This window comes from Diplotaxodon limnothrissa, linkage group LG3 (genome assembly GCF_057381915.1).
Source record: "Diplotaxodon limnothrissa isolate DT_005_m linkage group LG3, D_limnothrissa_male_GT1.1, whole genome shotgun sequence".
Taxonomy (NCBI): Eukaryota; Metazoa; Chordata; class Actinopteri; order Cichliformes; family Cichlidae; genus Diplotaxodon; species Diplotaxodon limnothrissa.
This window is the reverse complement of record NC_140598.1, coordinates 5,616,688-5,637,295: the sequence shown is the minus strand read 5'-3', so window position 1 is coordinate 5,637,295 and position 20,608 is coordinate 5,616,688. Positions and strand designations below refer to the sequence as shown.

General features: G+C 41.5%; 1 protein-coding gene across 8 annotated transcripts in view; it reads right to left on the bottom strand.

Annotated features, from left to right (window-relative positions):
* Window positions 1-20,608, bottom strand: part of LOC146634319 (protein NLRC3-like) — a 580,191-nt gene that overhangs the window by 44,360 nt on the left and 515,223 nt on the right. The window contains exons 5-8 of one of the 8 annotated variants that reach the window (XM_085376562.1): window positions 18,688-20,512; window positions 18,020-18,193; window positions 3,289-3,465; window positions 109-288 (exon numbers count right to left, since the gene is read on the bottom strand). The exons of 1 other annotated variant lie outside the window; for it this stretch is intronic. In XM_085376562.1, the coding sequence (XP_085232688.1) occupies window positions 109-288; window positions 3,289-3,465; window positions 18,020-18,193; window positions 18,688-20,512 (2,356 nt within the window). Of the gene's footprint in view, window positions 1-108; window positions 289-3,288; window positions 3,466-18,019; window positions 18,194-18,687; window positions 20,513-20,608 lie in introns of those variants that run through there. 6 more of the 8 variants (XM_085376569.1, XM_085376609.1, XM_085376620.1 and 3 more) reach the window with 6 other exon arrangements.

The window sequence follows — 20,608 nt, the reverse complement described above, 5'->3', positions numbered from 1 at the left end:
GAGTAGAACCAGACTTCCTGTATAGAGGTGTGTGGGCCTACTGATCCACAGTGTCAGCACAACTTTCACATCATATTCATCTCAGCACAACTAAAACATGTGACTGACCTCAGAGTTTTAAATCGGCATCGTGGATTCTCCAGAAGAACACACAGCTGCTTCACTCCTGAATCCTGCAAGTTGTTGCAGTCTACACTCAGGTCCAGCACTCTGGGATACGAGGGGTTGGACTTCAGTGCTGCTGCCAGATAATCACAGCTGATCTCTGACAAACCACAGTCCTTCAATCTGAATAAAAAATGAAAGATGTAAGTTTATTAGACAAAGTGTGAGCTTGAAATCATTCAGTGTTTCATCATCTGTTCAGAGCTGAAGAAGGTTCAGAATGTAGAAGTTTAGAAAATGGAAACTCCAAACAGCTGAAGCCAACAGGAAGCAGCTTCAAACAAACACAACAAGAGAAAAAACTCTGAATGTTTCACATTAAAGTCGTACATTTCTCATAAAAACAGGAAAAAGACTTGAAAAAGTCGTGTTTTTCCTTCCAGGAACAACAAGGCTTCACTTTTAAAGGTGAAGTGTGACAGAAATGGACATATTTGAAGTCCAACACCTTTTTCCAGTCACATTATTAAAGCAGACAAACTACAAGCTCATTTTCATTCCAACAAGTCATCTTCTGACCTGGACTAACAACACTGGTCTCTATGTGCAGCTGGCTGTGAGACCAGTGCTCAGGGAGCGTCTACAAAGTGCAACACTGAAAGAACATCACACACTAATTTGCTTCCAGCACTTTCACACAAACATCTACTGTCATTATTGTCACCAAAATCTGTGGATCCTTTATTGCAAATTCAAATGGGATCAAATAGTCAGACAGAAGAGGATTATGAGGAAATATGATGAAATGTTGTGTATTAGCAGCAAGTTATTGAATCATTTTCCTCAGAAACCAAACAAAATGATTGACAAACATGTTTTTACAAACTCAGTGTTGGACTTGGATCAGCAGGATAAGCTGATGTTTAAAGGCATTTGAGTCTCGCTGTATGAGAGTCCAGTTATTACTCAATATTTATGGATGATGTTCTTTCAGTGTTGCACTTTGTAGATGCTCCCTGAGCCTCACAGCCAGCTGCACATGGACCAGCTGACATTACCCAGCATTAGAGGCGGGTGTAAAAAAATGGATTTTCCTATTTAAATGGTTTTAATTTGAATAAAGCGATGTTGATTCATTCAATCCTGAATCGATTTTTCATATAAATGTATTTTGCCAGAATCTCAGGTTAAAGCTCCCAAAAGTATTTCAACAACAAGCAAACAGATAAAACAGTAAATGAGAGCAGCTAAACACACAAAGATGGAAAGTTTGCTGACGACACCGTCGTGGTGGGCCTGATCTCTGATAACAACGAGACGGCCTACCTGAAGGAGATTAGGAATCTGGAGAACTGGTGCCAGAGGAACAACCTCCTTCTAAACGTCAGTAAGACAAAGGAGCTGATAGTGGACTTCAGCACTAAGCAGGAGAGGAACTACCAGACCCCCGTCATCAACGAGTGCCCAGTGGAGAGAGTGGACAGCTTCAAATACCTCGGAGTTCACATCACGCAGGACCTGTCATGGTCCTGTCACATCAACTCCGTGGTGAAAAAGGCCCGTCAGCGTCTCTACCACCTCAGACGCTTGAGAGACTTCCAACTGCCCTCCAAGGTGCTCAGGAACTTTTACTCCTGCACCATAGAGAGCATCCTGACGGGAAACATCTTAACCTGGTTCGGGAACAGCACCATGCAGGACAGACGAGCTCTACAGAGGGTTGTGCGATCAGCTGAGCGCACCATCCGCTCCGAGCTCCCTGACCTGCACTCAATCTACAGCAGGCGGTGCTGGACCAAGGCCAGGAAGATGGTGAAGGACCTCAGCCATCCCAACAACAGACTGTTCTCTCTGTTGAGGTCAGGAAAGCGATTCCGCTCCCTGAAGACCAACACAGAGAGACTGAGGAGGAGCTTCTTCCCGCAGGCGATACGGTCTCTCAATCACACCACCACACAGTACTGACCCACACATATGGTTCTTACACACACACTGGACTTTCTGGACATTGTTTTCACTTCATCACTTAAATCACTGCTGCTGTTATTGTGTATATATTTATTTATACTTCTTGTGTATTTTGTTCATACATTCTTATATAGTTCTATATTGTGTATTTTGTTGTACAGTTATTTCATTTTTAACCTTAATTTATATTTTATTCCTTCCTAGTTAAATTTACCCTTTTTAATTTTTCATATTTATTTCCTATCTTATTCATAGCCTTTTCCTTTTTTGTTCTCTTTAGGTCACGAGCAGTTGTCCAAGCATTTCACTACATATCGTACTGTGTATGACTGTGTACGTAACAAATAAAAATTTGAATTGAATTTGAAACACAGAGCGTGGATCGTTCACTCGACGGCACGTACACGGACACGCCGTCGGGGCTGAAAGTGGACAGCTCACAGATCCTGAAGCTGCAGGTTTCATCTGTCTCCAACCAAAACTGACTGAACCAGCAGCAGAAGAAGATCCAAACTCTGCTTTACGTTTGATGAACATCGTCATGAATTCTCTCTGACTTTGACGTTTACTTCCTGCACAGCTCTCTCTCTCTCAGTGTACTTCAAGAACAGTTTACCTTCAAAAATCTGTTTCCTGCATTATTCACTGCTTATTACGCACCAGTCTGCTGTTGTGTCCACTGCTGTCGGCCTCCGAAAACAAAGCCTCATTTCTGCTGTTCAATACTGAAGAAATTTAAACCTTTTAAAATGATGACAGATTACAAACTCTCAGCTGTGTCTGTAATCAAACCTCTGTAACTTTGCTTCACTTCAGCAGCATCAGCTCATGTTCACATGTTGATTCATGGTTTGCTTCAGTTTTTGATTGACTGCAGAATATTTTGAAGGTTATCTGCTATAAAAAGCCAGAAGAGGAAAATCTGCTTCATGTGTTTCTGTTTGATCCTCAGTGACTTTGACACAAAGGCCTCTGCTGTGATGATCACACCTCTGATCAAGTCTCACAGTGTCAGCTTTGTTTTTATACATATGGATATGTGCTGATAAATGATCAGAATTATAATATTTCCCACTGTCTGCTGTGTGCCGTGACCTTTGACCTGCTAAAGACAGTCAGCTGTGGATTATTCATTGTTGTGTCTGATACTTAGAACTGTGAGGAAGAAGCTACACATCCTATTCATCTCAGCACAACTAAAACATGCTGACTGACCTCAGAGTTTCAAGTCCACATCCTGGACTCTCCAGGAAACCACACAGATGCTTCACTCCTGGATCCTGCAGGTTGTTATTGTTACTCAGGTCCAGCTCTCTCAGATGGGAGGGGTTGGACTTCAGTGCTGCTGCCAGATAATCACAGCTGATCTCTGACAAATCACAGTCCTTCAATCTGAATAAAAAATGAAAGATGTAAGTTTATTAGACAAAGTATGAGCTTGAAATCATTCAGTGTTTCATCATCTGTTCAGAGCTGAAGAAGGTTCAGAATGTAGAAGTTTAGAAAATGGAAACTCCAAACAGCTGAAGCCAACAGGAAGCAGCTTCAAACAAACAAGAGAAAAAAATGAATTTTTCACATTGAAGTCGTACATTTATCATAAAGTTGTCAAGTTTTGCCGTGTGAAATAAAAAAAACTGAACAGGAATCCTCAGAGTTGAACCCTCTGCACAGAGGTTCAGGTTCCTCTTCAGGTCCCAAAGTGCAGAACAACAAGGTTTCAAACAGCTTCGTTCCAGCAGCATCAGCCACAGAAATGCAGAGATAATTCTTTGGATCTCTTGGTTGTGTTGTATGATGCTGTGTTTGCATATCTGGTGTCTGTGTTGCTTTGTGAGGACGGATCATTTACTGCAGCTCCAGATAAACAGAGCTGGACCTGAACCTGGTAGCTTCACTTAGAAGACACTTGTGACGGGAACGTCAGGTCAAAAAAGTGCCCCTCCGACAGCCAAACCCATCTGTTCTCTGATTGGATAGTTACATTTGTGATTGACATGACATTGACCAATCAGATGAAAGGAAGAAAAATAGGGTCAAAATTCGTACTTGTAACTTGCAGGGGTTTTTTTTTGGCTAAGTCCACACACAAATCTTTTTTTTTTTTTTTTTTTTTTTTTTTTTTTTTTTACACACACACAAATCTTTTTTACACATACAAATTTTTTTCACGCACACGCAAATCTTTTTTACACATACAAATCCTGATTTACAAGTACAAAATATTTATGACCACATTTTGAGCCCATACAAATGTTCTGCAGACGAGTCCATGCGCTCACAACAAAGCTCAGTGTGGACGACGCTGTGCGCGCTCCAATGCTGATTGGTTAGAAAGTGGGCGGGAACAGGGAAGAGAGCGACAGCAGTGTTCAGCACAAACACGAAGGATCAAAGAAGAAGAACATGACAAGCTCAGATGGAGGCTGCAGTGGACACTTTTCATTGTTTTAACATTCGCTTTCACATCAGCTTCACCAACAACAGCACAAGCAGAGCAGCCCACTGACTGAGTGGCCGTGACGGCGCCCCCTGGTGACTGTAAACCACTACAACATGTAGACGGCCGTCTGCTGCTCATTTCTTTGCCACCATCACAGGAGCTCTTTATCATGTTCTACACTCTCATTGGTTCTTTGTGTGCTTGTTTTTTACAACAGTAGTCATTGTGATTGTTCAAAGAAGACAGTCAGCTGTGACTAAATGTAGCTCCTACAGCAGTGATTGGAATAACTACTGAAGCTAATCCAGTATCAAAGCTCAGGAATCAGCAGCTCCCACCTCGTTTTCTTTGAACAACTATTTTTAGCTGCTGTGTTTTTGTGTTTCTGCGGACCTCAGACATCCTGCTGCTCTGGAGAACTGAAGCTCTAAAGGCTTCAGCCTTTATCTCCAAGAAACAAAGCTGATCATGGAGACCCAGCAGGTCAGCTGATCTGTGGACAGCACCAGCATCTTTAAGTAAGTCTGAGAGGTGAGCAGTCTTTGGAAGCCTTTACTGTCTGATAGTCTCAGAGCAGGATTTGGATCATTATTTGGCTTTTCTTCTATTATTATGTTTAGTTTCTGCTTCACAGATATTCTCTGAGATGTTCTCTGAAATGTTTCCCACTGTTGGACAAACTTTCACAGTTTCTTCATAAAGGAGATCTCCTGTGCAGTCCATCTGTGATAATATGTTAAACACTGAATTATGATTCATATCTGAATGTACTGACTGTTAATTATTGATGAGAACATAATCAGTAAATATAAATATGTTTGAGTTTGGCTTTGATGAATCAGAATAAAAGTAATAAAATAATGATTTTAGAGACAGGCCGAACTCAGGCCAGCTGACAGCCTGTGTACAAACAGACTTCAGCCATATGAGAGTGAGTGTGAGTGAATGAGAGCACACACAGGACACTCTGATCTCTGAATGTGTGTGACGCAGTGAAAAAGAGGATTGTACTGGATATACTGTGACTGACAAACAGAGTTTAAAGAGAAAGGTGTTTGGATTCAAATGGATTATGCTAAAGTGAACGTGCTAATGAAATCTGAACTGACTGAAATGTGAAGTGAAGGTAATTCAGATGTAAAAGAGAGAAACTGATAATAAGGTGGGGCTGGAGATCAGTGAAGGGCATGTAAACACCTGATTGGTTGAGTAGATATCAGATCGACAGTTTCACAGTTTTCCCTGTGGATTATAACTTTAAGAAGATGTGACATTCATCAAGGAATCCTGCTCTCCGGATTATTTCCATGAACACTGATCTGGATCACATCTACAGTGCTGGAAGTGCCCGTCTCACCACCAACCTCTCTGTGCACATTCACTTTTCAACCCTTTGTGAGACACTAAAGGTGTAAATCTGAGTATTTATCTATGTTAGTGCGAACACCTCTAATAGGTTGGTTTAGTCTTTCCAAGTCATATCTTCCCTTAGATCTGCGGTCCAGGCTCCTAAAATCATCCTAGTTTAACAAACACTACAATCTAGAGGAGAGCTGCACGAACAGGTGTGACTGATGAGATCTGACCTGCAAGGATACTCATGTTTATGTATATCAGGACAAGCAGGGAAGACCTGGACATGAACTCTGTCAGGCTGCCTGAGTCCTCTCACCCACATCAGCTCATCAACTCTAAACAGGAATGAGCAGCTCATTTCAAAATAAAAGGTTGGAATTGTAAAGAAAACAAACAGAGCTCATAAACTGAAACTGATTTCATTTTTTCAGCTGGAACATTTTAGTTGTTCCTTTTTCAATACATACATAATTATATTTACAGTAAGTCTTATCAATCCCCTTTTCCCTGCCAGTCACCGCCAATGTTCCCTCTAAAGTTTCATGAGTCTCAGCGAACACAAACTCCCTGAGCGTCCCTTGGACCACTGTGAGCAACAGCAGACGTGTGCACTGTGGTCACGCCAGCATCTTATCCATCCAAGTTACATGGTTTATTAAAGTAATCAAATTACGGCATTTACATTTATGTTAGACTACTTTTAATTAACTGCTTTAGCCCACTTACAATGAAAATTAAAAACAACCTTGTTCATGACCTGTAGCATGTTAACACTATATGAAGTAAAAATAACTTGAACTCCAATTTTGAAAACACAACTTTATTTTTTCTATTCTTATAAAGCTCTGACTTGTATTATGAGTCTGTGGTCTGGGAGAGAGTCTGTAACTCTGTCTGCAAAATACAGGATATAATGACCAATGTTGGGCAGTTAATTATATAGTTACTTCTTCAAAAAAGTAACTGAGTTTTGCAAACAACAAAGTTTGTTGCAATAAATACTGAATACTATCGTTGTTATAAAAAAACGATAGTATTCAGGAAGAAAACCAAACATTGCAGATATTTTATCATAACTCTGGTTTTACGTGGCCGATCAACACAACTTAAAAACTTGTATAAAGTCCACACTTTGTCCATCAACATGCAGCTACCAACCCAAATGGTGAGGTGGTGGTTAGTTCTTACTGTTGTTTCTGATCCCCTACATTATCCTACATTCAAATATATTCTCCAGCTACAATAGTGTTTGTGTTCCTAAAAGGATTTCATGAATGTGTTGTTGTTCATGTCACATCTGTATGAAACAAAGAGGAAGTGAGGTTTATCCTTCATGATCACAAACTGTTCCAGCATGTAAACCTGAGATCTGTGTGGAGCAGCTGACCTGTACGATGTGCTCAACACAAACAGTATTTACCATCAGTTACTGTGTGACTGAACCACGTGGGTGTATGAAACATCGCTTTCAGTTTTAATAGCACATGGCAACATTCAGACGTGAATCTATACAGTAACACTTTGATTTGTTACAGTGAGGAGACTGTTGAAGGAACGATGAGGGGAAACTGTAACAGCAGCAACAGAAACCAGGAGACAAAGCTGAGGTCTGGGTTCCTCTATGCTACACACAGCCTCCTGCTCCTGGACTTTAGTAAACACATAAATATCTCCAAGTACACTTACTTTAGAAACTCTATTAAACTCATTACAAGTTTACTTCAGCTTTAAATTACTCACAACATCAGCACACATGAGTAAACAAAGTAACTCACAGCTACTGTTCAAGTTTAGTCATCTTTAATACAAATATACCTCATTATTATGAATCTCACAGCTACCTGCTCATTGAACTGAACTATAATTCTGTTTGACCATTAAAACAAAATATGTGACTGTAAAAAAATGTTCAGACAGTAATTAAGAATCTCCTAAGCAATCCAAAGACAAAGAAAAGTTCACCTGCCAATTCTATAAAGCTTGGTTGTTTATACAATAATATCATTTAATGATATGTTTGGATCCTGACCTGAGAGTTTCCAGTGTACAATGTGGACTCTGCAGTGCAGCAGACAGAAGCTGAAGGACCTGGATGATTGTAGCTCAGGTCCAGCTCTCTCAGATGGGAGGGGTTGGAGCTCAGAGCTGAGGCCAGAGAAGTACTGCTATCCTCTGTGATCAGACAGCCTGACAGACTGCAGACACACAAAACAACAATCTATCTGTCAACAATCGTTTTCTCTTTGTCACAATAACATCTATCCATTTACATCCATTCAATGTAACTTTATTTATAAGTGACAATTCCCAAAGGACAACAACAGTCATCTGAAGCTGTTTAACAGTGTAAGGTAACCGCCTCCAATATTAGAGAGAAAGCCCCAAACATCAGACAATTGTGGAGATACAGAAATTCTTTTATTGCTGCCATATAATCTGCATCATTATAACTGCATTAATAATGTTCTTTACAGCATTATTCCATCTAATAATATTTCTCACAGTATTGATATTGCATTAAAGTTGTCTATTGAACATGTTCATTTGAGGATCCTTCCATTATGTTAACTTTTATTACAAGTACGGTCAGAAGTATTTCATACACATTGCATATTTGTGCTCATTTTGAGTTGATGTTCGGTTCATTAAGGGTCTTAAGCTTCACTGGCGTGACTGTCCAGGTGATCCATGCTGAGGGAAACTAGAACAGGATGATTGCATGGATGCTTACAATACATATAACACATATAATCTAGGAATGTGTCAGGCCTGAGGCCTTAACTCATTTGGTGTCTCACTATATTTACTCTACTTGGCAACAGATGACCAGAGTCAATAATTAGCCCCAGAGACCCTGAGGGCTTGAAGTTTATTACCTTGTATGGAAGGTGTTACAGAAAAGAGAAGTTCTGTGTCTGTTTATAGCCATTAAAGATGTACAAGATGTACCATTAACTGTGACTAATGTCTGGAACCTATTTTAATCTGACTATTTTTATTGATGCCATGGGGGGGGGGGCGTATACCCCACTGCTTTGTAAGTGTCCACAACATGTATTTTTGTCAGAAGACATAGGCTGATGTTTTCTCCTGTGTGTTAATAAACTCATCGTTTGATTGCATTTCTCTGGGGCCTCCGTGGTTTGTCTCACTGCTCTACATTGATAGATTTCGCGACACAATCCACTGTGAGCAGCACTTGGCGATGGTGGGAAGAAGAACTCCCTTTGACACAAAGATCCTCCCAGTGAAAACAGGCTCCAGGAGGAGCATCTACCATGACTGGTTGCAGGGTGAGGGGAAAGAGAAGAGATGAGCTCAGAGAGACAAGAACAAAACAGAGAGACAAAAGTTAAGGACACGTAGTAGTGACATATAAAAGCATCAGGAGTGAAAAGAGGGGAGAAGAAAGCAGAGCATCATGGGAAGTCCACCAACAGCCTGAGCCTATAGCAGCATAACTAAGGGATGGTTCAGGGTCACCTGATCCAGCTCGAACTATAAGCTTTATCAAAAAGGAAAGTTTGAAGCTGATCTTCAAAGTAGAGAGGGTGTCTGTCTCCTGAACTCAAACTGGGAGCTGCTTCCACACCCAGTCCAACATAGCCAGGCTGAGTCGTTAGATTAGTCCAACGTAAAGTCAGAAAGTCATTATTTATGTCTCATTTTAGTGCAAATGTAGAAAAACTGTCCAAAAGTTATTTCTAAATCTGATATTAAACAGTTTAAATGGTGAAAAAAGCTGTAAAGAAAACAGAAAGAGTCAATAAAAGCCTCTTTAGAGGGTCACCAGTTTAAAACTCAGACATTTAAACTGGTGATTCTCCTTCTCTGCTCCATTTCCTCTCTAGACTTCCTGTTCCTAGGAGGGATTTGATTGGCTGAATGTCCTTTTAGCCTTTCTTTAGTTCTTTGGGTGCTAAGCAAAGAGGAAAACACACGAGTCATGTGACGTGACATAAGGAGCGCTCTGATTGGTTGGGATTGACAAACTATGGTGCTGTTTGCAAGCTTCGCTTTGCAGAGGCAAGAAAATCTCTTAGATAGGGATGAGATGCTCCACAGTGACGTTTCCACACTTTGGAGCTTCTGAAGTGCAGATGTTTGGAAACGCTGCTCCAACGTCTGGTTCAAACACTCAGATCACGTGACCTCAGCTGCCACAGGTGGCATACCTGCGGCTTCCAGGCATTGCCAGTCTCGGGAATTCCCATTTTTCATCGACTGGTCTTTTTGACCCTTTTAATGGCTGAATGATGCTTTTATATTACTGCTTCAGTTTATTCCACACACATTCAGTCCTATCAGCAGAGAGAGAGCCACACACTGTCTGTAACATCATTAGAAGATCTCAGTAAAAACAGTAAAAACTGCTTCAAGGACTAAATCAAACAGGCACCAGGGGCCTGTTCTTCGTACCTCGCTAAGTAAGTTAGCTGGATTTGATTGTTGACGATTTCGCGTGATCCTGGATCGTTCAGTTCCCCGAAGCTCATCCGGGACTTGCTGTCATAGCAACAGATCCGTAAGCGTAAACCTGCTCGGGAGCAGGTTTACTTTATGTAAACAGGATTAGATCGCGGCCACGCAGGTATGTCCGCTTCATTTATACGAAAGCAACAGCGATATTCCACCACTGTTTCACCATAAATAAATAACATCAATGTAACTAAAGATAATGCAGCACTTGATCCTTTTATTGATTTCACACAGATACATACAGGTCATTCCCTAAAAAAGGGAAATGTACTATTAACATTCTATTACATGTATGTGATTATTACAGATGTAATTCATATTTCAGAGTAGTAATTGTAAATTACTTCGTGTAATCAAGATGAGAGACCACGGCTATAAAAGCGAAGGTGGATTTGGGAAGTCTGTCGCAGCCATGTCCTGTCCGTATACGCGAGCAACCCATTGCGGAAGGTGCAAGATTGATAAGGAGAGTCCTCAGAATTCAGTGTATATTGCGGGATAGACAGGATCCTTTAGCTCAGCGCGACAGTGTGCTCATAGAGAGATATCGATTTTCCCGTGAGGGTATTATTCACTTAACCAACTTGTTGACGAGGGGGTGCAGGACCACCACCTGTCTTTTTTTTGCTCTGCCCTTTTCTTGGTTGCTGTTATGAACAAACAAACAGATTATTTCAGGGTCTCTTTCCAAGAGACGACAAGCAATATAAGTGATAAATATTACCATTCTGTAGAATATTCTTATATTTCACTTTTACTTGTTCCCATGTTCTAGTGGGTCCTGTTGTGGCTCTAATGTGAAAGGGGATATAATATAACATATTATAATATAATATAGTGTAATATAATATTGGATAATATAGTGTGAAATGATAAATCTACCCTACCGCCTACTGGTGTTGGCCAGAGGGGCCGATGGCGCGATATGGCAGCCTGGCTTCTGTCAGTCTGCCCCAGGGCAGCTGTGGCTACAACTGTAGCTGCCTCCACCAGTGTGTGAATGTGAGAGTGACTGAATAGTGGTATCGTAAAGCACTTTGGGTGCCTTGGAAAGCGCTATATCAATCCACTCCATTATTATTGTTATTATTAAATTACTTACGAGTTTAATTTGTCAGCAACTTCCTGCCAGCCCTCTCTCCTTGCTTTTGCAGCCTTTGCAGTGTTCCCTTGCGTTCTGATTAAACTCTGAAACTCCTGAAATCCCTCACTCAAGAGTTCTTGCTCTGCTGCCGGAAAATACCGAGCGCGCTCCTTCGACATTTTCGCCGACCAATCAAAGGGTTGCCGATCAATGTTTCTACTATCGACGCGTAGCCCCTTTTACGACACCCGGTGATCTCACATTACTTCATCCAGCTGTACTAATCGTCAACAACAGGTGTGTTCGGAGAACCGGAACAGCGAGCTCACGGTTAGCGCGATGATTTGGTCTTGGATGTGTCATTTGATCTTGGATGTAGTAAGCGAGGTACGAAGAACAGGCCCCAGTTTTCAGCTCTGTCTCCGCTCTACTTTTTTCTACTTACAACAGAAAATAGGATGTACTGCATTCAGGGATATCATCCTCACTGTCAGCTGTTACTCACAGACTGTGTGTAGAAATACAGAAAATACTGATCCTATAAAAAGGAAAGCTAGAAAAACACATTGATTCCAGGCTCTATTTTCCTTTTTGAGTCTGTCAAATCCAACAGGACTTGTGCAGGTTCACTATGAGCCAAACTCCAGACTGACAGTGAAACATCAGGCCAGTGTTAGAAGGTAAAGTTCAGGAAAGTTTTTTAATGGTTCAGAAGATGTTCAGCTGAGGACGACTTAAAGATGTGCGTGAAATGGAGGCTTCTGATTGGTCAGAATGAGCCTGTGAAAATGGGACAAACTTTGTATAAAGAAAGAAAACACATTTAATCTTTTCATGGAAATGTATCTTTTTCAAAGTGATTCCAAATCAAAGCTAACGCCACGCCAGCTTGTAACTTTGATTGACAGTGTGTAGAACTGATGACACAAACTCCCAGAAAACCTCAAAGTCAACATAACGCATCCAAAGCTTCACGGCTGGGAGCAAAACATGAGGCCAACAAACAGCTGTAAACCTGTGTGCCTATTACAGTAAACACAGCAGTCTGTTATGTTTGACTAAACTGATGTATTGTGTGTCTGTAGTTGTGTTGTGAACTGTGCTGGGCTCGTCTGTGCCCCCGTTTCACAGAACAGCATCTTCAAGATGGCACAAATGCTTCCAGTGTTTCAGTTTGACGAAGCCTGGCTTTGCCCATCGCTGCTTTTAAAACAGTGTTTGTGCTGCCAAGGACATCTTGTATTGGTCTCATGTCATGAATGGGAGTGTTTCAGGAGGCAGACTGAACCTTTGATGAGCTTGGTGTCTTAAACTGAGGAATGAAAGGACACGAGGAACAAACTAAAGAGAATCTAAAAGAGGCCGGCAGCACATGAGGAGGAGAAACTGACACTGACATAAAGACTGAGGGAAGGACAGAGCCATCTATACAGCTGAGGTCAACACAGGAGGGTCATGTGACACAGCTGAAACTCATCCAGACAACGTCTGACACCAGAGACCATACTTACCAAAATAAAACAGGTTATAATGAACAAAAATGAGTGGAACAGCGGAGTGAACTGAGCAGCAGGAGGGAGGGCGTTTCTCCAAAACATGTGTCCATCAAAATTATGGACAGTCGTGTATATTAAGTAGACTTGTTCAGATTTGTCCAACACTTTTCTCTGTCAGTGTTTCACAGAATATCATCAAAGAGTCATGATAGTGACCATTAGTGTCACTGTGGAGATGCTTATTCCAGCATCACTGACCTCATGGTTCCAGTTTCCATCACTAAGGACTACATGTAGTGATCCTGCTGTTAGCCATGTTAGCATGTTAGCTCCAACAGGTGGTCAGTGTGAGAGCGGTGATATCAGTGACATCTAAACAAGGAAGGAAGAGACTGTTGAAGGCAGCGAGCTGTGACTGCTGTGAACAGTGTTCTCACACTATTTTCTCCCTGTGTCAACATACATGAGGCTGCTTCAGCTGCAACACACCACAAACACCTTTATACAACTAAATATACTCAGAGCGCACTGCTGTGGTTGCTGTGGTAACCATCCATATATCCAGCTGTTTGGGGCCGAGTCTGCTTCCTCATCCTAGGGAAAAACCCTCAAAGTTTAATGTGTTTTTGACTTGAAGCTTTTTGTGATTTGGTTTTATTTGTTGTTCTACACACACAATAATGAAGAGCACATGTTTATAGTGGCACATTCAGACCAATGACAACAGTCCATTCACACTGACCTCCTTCCAGCAACTTTTAGGACAGTCAATAGCAATTTTCCTTACTGAGGAGTTGGCAACATTGCCAGGAGCAGTGGGTGAATGGCAGCATCACCATGAAGGATTAGAATAAAAATACATCATCATCCACAAAGAAAACCAGTCTGAGTGTCTGATGCTCTCGTTATAAAACCGCAGTCGCAGCTTGTGGCTACATTTAGCTGGTTTGCTAGTTAGCTGGTCTGCTAGTTAGCTGGCTTGCTAGTTAGCTGGTCTGCTAGTTAGCTGGCTTGCTAGTTAGCTGGTTTGTTCGTTAGCATGGAGCTAACCTAACTCACTAGAACATTTGATGCTAAACTGTCTAAACTGTGTGAACAGCTTTCATTGCTGCTCTGTGTTACTCTCCAGCCTCTCTTTAACTCAGTCCTCTCAGTTTTTTCCTCGTTACAAACTAGAAAACCTTCTTTGTCAGCTTTTCCACACCCGAGCTGTGGCTAAGGTGCTACCAGCATGCAGGCTCGGTCTGTGTCACTCAATAGTTACACTCCTCACCCAGACTAACACCACTCCACAAATTCACCACTAGGAGGCGCTAAAAGACCACATACAGTGAGATCATCACTAAATGTCTGCTGTGTCTGACGTAGGGTTGCCAACCGTCCCTTGAATAACGGAATCGTCCCGTATTTAGAAAGAAAAGTACACGTCAGTGGCGCGGCTGCCCCTCTGTTGGTCTTCCTTGGTCTCTTGTGTTCTGGGGGCCTCTGGATGTCTGGAGTTTTGATCTCCTCCACACCTGCTTCATGCCCTGGAGGACGGGGCTGTGCCCCCCCCACACCCTCTAGCAGATCATTACATGAAGGAACCTTTTAAAAAAACAAGCGCGTCCATGCTCACAGGTGTACACACGGGTGATCACACCCACAAACTACACCCTTTTTGGCTCCTACCTCAAAGCACACTGTGTTCTGTTGATCTTATGTGCTGCACAATAATGTTTAACATTTAGTATTTACTGTCATATTCCCATATATCATTGTGATGTTGTTTATTCTATTACTCTTGTTCTCTTCTGCTTGTTTTCTTTTTTCTTTCTCAGCAGGTGATCCAGGTGATCGATAGATGCATTTTTTTTTCCCCTGCCCATTCTGTTGGTTTTTGTTTTTTGCCCTTCTCCCCCGTCCCTCTTCTCAGCTGTTTCTCTTTCCCTCTTTCTTTCTCCCCTTCTTTCCCCCAGTCAAGTCTGTCCCGTATTCAGCAAGTGAAAATAAAATAAACAATAAAAGGTGAATCAAATGGACCATTATGGCAAGGCTGGGATGGTCAATTTGGTAAAGTAAATCCGTTGGGCATCTTTCTTTGCCTTTAGACAACAATTCTGATGCAAAAGAGCCAAACGGGACAGGCAAAATAAATAAATAAATAAATAAAAAGTACACGTCCCGTATTGATCTCCAAAGGGACGCACTTTGTCCTGTAATACAGAGAGAATCAAAAGTAGTCTATAAATGTTAATGGAATTAACGCTTTGTTTGAAAACATAATTCCCAGCCCCTCTCCTGCTTTGTGACCAATGACCTTACGCACGAGTATGACAATTCAGATTACCACTTATCTCATTGGTAGAGGAAAGGTCGCTCGCTGAGAAAATACCAGAAGACAACAGATGACCACAAAAAGAAGCATGGCCAACAGGGAAACAAACGCCGACACTGCGGTGCAAGTCTCGGACGACAGTACACCTTCGACCAGCAATGTTTGTACCCCACCGAGAAAGAAAAAAAAAGGCTGCATAAGTGCAGGGAGGAATGGGAAAATGAAAACACCTCGCTGGAAAAAGTGCGCGATAACACCTATAAAGCGCACTGCACTGTGTGCCGTCGCACTTTTTTCATAGGCCATGGTGGACTGGCAGCATGCTTCTAGTGGTGGGCACATGAGTGGCATGAAAGCTCAGGGAACCCTTAACCAATTTGTTGTTCACCAGGCCATGGCAGCAGAAGATATGGTATGTAGACATTGTTGTTGTTTTTAAACCCTCTGGTTAAGGTTAATGTGAGCATGTGCAGTGAATATCAACTCTATGTGGCCAGAAGTGTGATAATATAATTTATTTTGTGTAATAAACAACTGCAAGGATAGATGATTACAACGAATAGATGACTAATACATAAAAGTAATACATAGATTAATAATGATGATGAGTTATGATGCGTAATCATGGGAACAAGCAGGTTTACAAACACGAGCAGCTGATTAGCATTAGAAAAGCTGAAATAATACCTCAACTGAAGCCAGCTGCACTAAATGCACTTTATGTGGACTGTTATAAGAATGTTTTTCTTTCTATTGTTTTCTATAAATTTATATAATTTTAAGTTAAGCAGGACAGAGTTCTTTTAAAGAAAGATTAACTTATATTCTTTAAAGTTAAGCATGACAGGCTTCTGTTTAAGAAAGAGACCTGTTTTATTGTGTTAATGTTGTCATTTTGCGCTACAAATAAATGGCTAAATGATCATTTGTTTCCCATGTGTTCATATCACAAAGAATATGCATCATTAAATCAACTTCAAGTCAAATGGTTAAAAAAATAATTTCACACACACAAAAAAGAGCTAAAAAATTCACCACACTTGGAAGGGTGGAGACAACTGGGTCGCCCGGCCCTGGCCACGAGGTGTCCCAGGAAGTTGGCAACCCTAGTCTGACGGTGACTTGGGTTTTTACTAACTGGCTACATGAGCATGATTAGCTGCGGTTCTATCTTTGTAAAAGAGACTCAGCAGCAGATTAGAACCAAACAGAAACATTTCTACTTTTTCTGCAGCACCAGCTGGATGCATGGAGCCTAAACTCCAGTGACAATGAGACACATACAGTGTGACTGCTGTGACTTTACAGCTGGGCCTCATTCACATTGGACTGTGGGAGGAAGCAGAGTATCTGAAGACAACCCACACACACTATCACCCTTATTTAGAGAAGTATAATGAATTAGCTGATAAAGTAATAAATTATTTGATATTTCAATGAAAATACTTTTTAACAATTGTTTAGAAGTCAACAATAATAGTTAAATAAAAAGAAGCGTCAAATCAATAAACACGCAATAAAACCTTGTACAGCTGAAACTCATGTAGACAATGTCAGGGGAGGAAGTAAAACTAAACCTTTGACACCAGAGATGAAAACTACCAAAATAAAACAGGAAGTTAATAACAACCATGAGTGGAACACCTGAGTGAACCTAGTAAAGGGAGAATACATCATCATCCACAAAGAAAACCAGTCGCAGCTTGTGGCTGCAGTTAGCTGATTTGCTACTCAGCTTGGAGTTAACTCAGTAGAACATAGAATGCTAAACTGTCTAAACCAGGGGTGTCAAACATATGGCCCGTCGGCCAAATTCAGCCCCTGAGATAATTTCATATATCAGTTATTAAAGAATTTTCAGGGTTGCTGATATTCCATGGCAGCAGGGCTGGGACTTTATTCTGATGGACACATCATGTGGCCAATCACATTAAGAGACAGCCTGGGATCATGCCACTATTTAAAGAAAGGGATGGGGGCAAACGTTCAGAAGAAAGCAAGCCTAGTGGTACAGGCCTGGTACACACAGACACAGGTTTAAATTCAAGCGCGTCAGGAAAAAGTGAAAGCATAAAATGAGCAGCATCTGGCTGAATTTCAGTGATATTGGAGACGGCAAAGCTGAGTGCAGAATTTATAAATTAGAAGCTGAATAAAGTGATACCCATTTTCCATTGTGAAGGACAAAAGGTTTCAAACTTGTCCAGGCCTTAAGGTCATGTCCGTTCTCTTCTTAGTGGTAGTAAATGTATAAAATTAAGACTAATGAAAACACTGAATTAAAATTGCTTCCTTTAAAAACACCAAGCTTACAGTTCAGTTTTGAATACTACATATATAAACTATATATAACAAAGTGCCTTTGAATGGCAAGGATGCAGAAATGTCTGTATGTAGCACAGAGCCAGTGCTCACGGTCTGAATGAGTGTCACAGACCTGAATGTGCATTTAAAGAAATTTATAATTAAATTTCTAATTATGATCTTCAGCACCCAACACCATGACTATGTACATATTGTCGGGTGTAAGAATATTTGTGTTGTGTTCTGTGGATTCAACTCTGCAAACTCATCAGTAATTTCATCAGCAAGTTTCTACTTAGACAGCAATAAAACAGAAAGCAGTTCCCAGGAACTACTTCTTGTTTTAGAATCTTTCAACATAAGAGTACTTTGCACATCAGAACACCCCCATATCTCCTCTTATTAAAGGATTACCTTATTATTAATTTGCTAATTCTGCCAGTTGATTACAAAATGCTTGATCTCACCTGAGAGTTTCCAGTTTGCAGTGTGGACTCTTCAGTCCTTCAGACAGAAACTTCACGCCTAAATCCTGCAGGTTATTGTTACTTAGGTCAAGCTCTCTCAGATTAGAGGACTGAGAGCTGAGACCTGAGGACAGAGCTTCACAACTTCTCTCTGACAGGTTACAGAGACTCAGTCTGAAAAATAACAGAAAAACAATTTAAAAAAACTCACTTTTGATCAAGTGTAATGAGATTACATAACATTTAGCAATATTCCATTCTCTTTTTGTCAAGAAAGTAACGAGCAACATGTGGAAACAATCAGAGAGAGAACAGAGAACAGAGCAGTAAAAGATCAGTGGATAGTTCAATAGGCTTTTGGTATCAACAAAACGTGCCAAATTTCTTTATTTTGTCATCGTTTAAGAAGAGTTCATGATTAAAACTCAGATAACAACTCAAGGCCAGGTCTGGGTGTAACTTTGATGACAGTTACACCCAGAAAAATTTCAGAAATGCCGACAGGTATTCAGTATTGAACAAAATGAGTACTGATTATCACTTAACAGTTGTATACACTTTTCAGACACCAGCACTCATAACTGTGGTTTTGGGGGTTATTTTGTTAGTGGTTTTAGTTGATCACACCTGCTTTTTGTCAACGAGCATATGAATACAAATGTACTTACAGAGCTTTGTTGGAGGCTTTGACCACTGGCAGCATCCTCAGAAGAGCCTCCTCTGAAGCAGAGTATTTCTTCAGGTCAAACACATCCAGATCTTCTTCTGATGACAGTAAGATGAAGACCAGAGCTGACCACTGAGCAGGAGACAGTTTATCTGTGGAGAGACTTCCTGATCTCAGGGACTGTTGGATCTCCTCCACTAGAGAACGATCATTCAGTTCATTCAGACAGTGGAACAGATTGATGCTTTTCTCTGCAGACAGATTCTTACTGAGCTTCTTCTTGATGTACTGAACTGTTTTCTTATTGTACTGTGAGCTACTTCCTGTCTGTGTCAGCAGACCTCGTAGGAGAGTCTGATTGGTCTGCAGTGAAAGACCCAGGAGGAAGCGGAGGAACAAGTCCAGGTGTCCATTTGGACTCTGTAAGGCCTTATCCACAGCACTGTGGTGGAAGGGTTTCTCTACAGATTTTACTTCTTTTTCAGGTTTTTGTTTCCAAAACAATATAGACCATATGGACTTTGTTTGTTGTTGTTCCAGCAGATTGAGTCCAGAGTTGATGAAGGTCAGATGGACATGAAGAGCAGCCAGAAACTCCTGAACACTCAGATGGATGAAGCAGAACACCTTGTCCTGGTACAGTCCTCTCTCCTCTTTAAAGATCTGTGTGAACACTCCTGAGTACACTGAGGCTGCTCTGATATCGATGCCACACTCTGTCAGGTCTGATTCATAGAAGATCAGGTTTCCTTTCTGCAGCTGATCAAAAGCCAGTTTTCCCAGAGACTCCATCATCTTCCTGCTCTCTGGACTCCAGTGTGGATCTGTCTCAGCTCCTCCATCATACTTGACCTTCTTCACTTTGGCCTGAACCACCAGGAAGTGGATGTACATCTCAGTCAGGGTCTTGGGCAGCTGTCCTCCCTCTCTGGTTTCCAGCACATCCTCCAGAACTGTAGCAGTGATCCAGCAGAAGACTGGGATGTGACACATGATGTGGAGGCTTCGTGATGTCTTGATGTGGGAGATGATGCTGCTGGCCTGCTCCTTATCTCTGAATCTCTTCCTGAAGTACTCCTCCTTCTGTGGGTCAGTGAACCCTCTGACCTCTGTCACCATGCCAACACAATCAGGAGGGATCTGATTGGCTGCTGCAGGTCGTGTGGTTATCCAGAGGCGAGCAGAGGGAAGCAGTTTCCCCCTGATGAGGTTTATCAGCAGCACATCCACTGAGGTGGACTTTCTAGGGTCAGTTAGGATTGTAGTTTTGTGGAAGTCCAGAGGAAGTCGACACTCATCCAGACCATCAAAGATGAACACAACCTGGAAGTCTTCAAAGCTGCAGATTCCTGCTTCTTTGGTTTCAGTAAAGAAGTGATGAACAAGTCCCACCAAGCTGAACTTTTCCTCTTTCAGCACATTCAGCTCTCTGAAAGTGAATGGAAATATGAACTGGATGTGCTGGTTGGCTTTGTCTTCAGCCCAGTCCAGGCTGTATTTCTGTGTTAAGACCGTTTTCCCAATGCCAGCCACTCCCTTTGTCAGCACTGTTCTGATTGGTTCGTCTCTGCCAGGTGAGGCTTTAAAGATGTCTTCTTGTCTGATGGTTGTTTCTGGTCTGTCTGGTTTCCTGAATGCTGTTTCAATCTGTCTGACCTCATGTTCATCATTGACCTCTGCAGTCCCTCCCTCTGTGATGTAGAGCTCTGTGTAGATCTGATTCAGGAGGGTTGGGTTTCCTGCTTTAGCGATGCCCTCAAACACACACTGGAACTTCTTCTTCAGCTTAGACTTAAGGTTACGATGACAAACAGCAGCTGGAAGTTCTGAATAATAATAATAAAAATACAACTTTAACAATCATATTTTACAAAATGCTGATGACAATTTCTGACCCACTGAGAAATGACTGAACACACTGG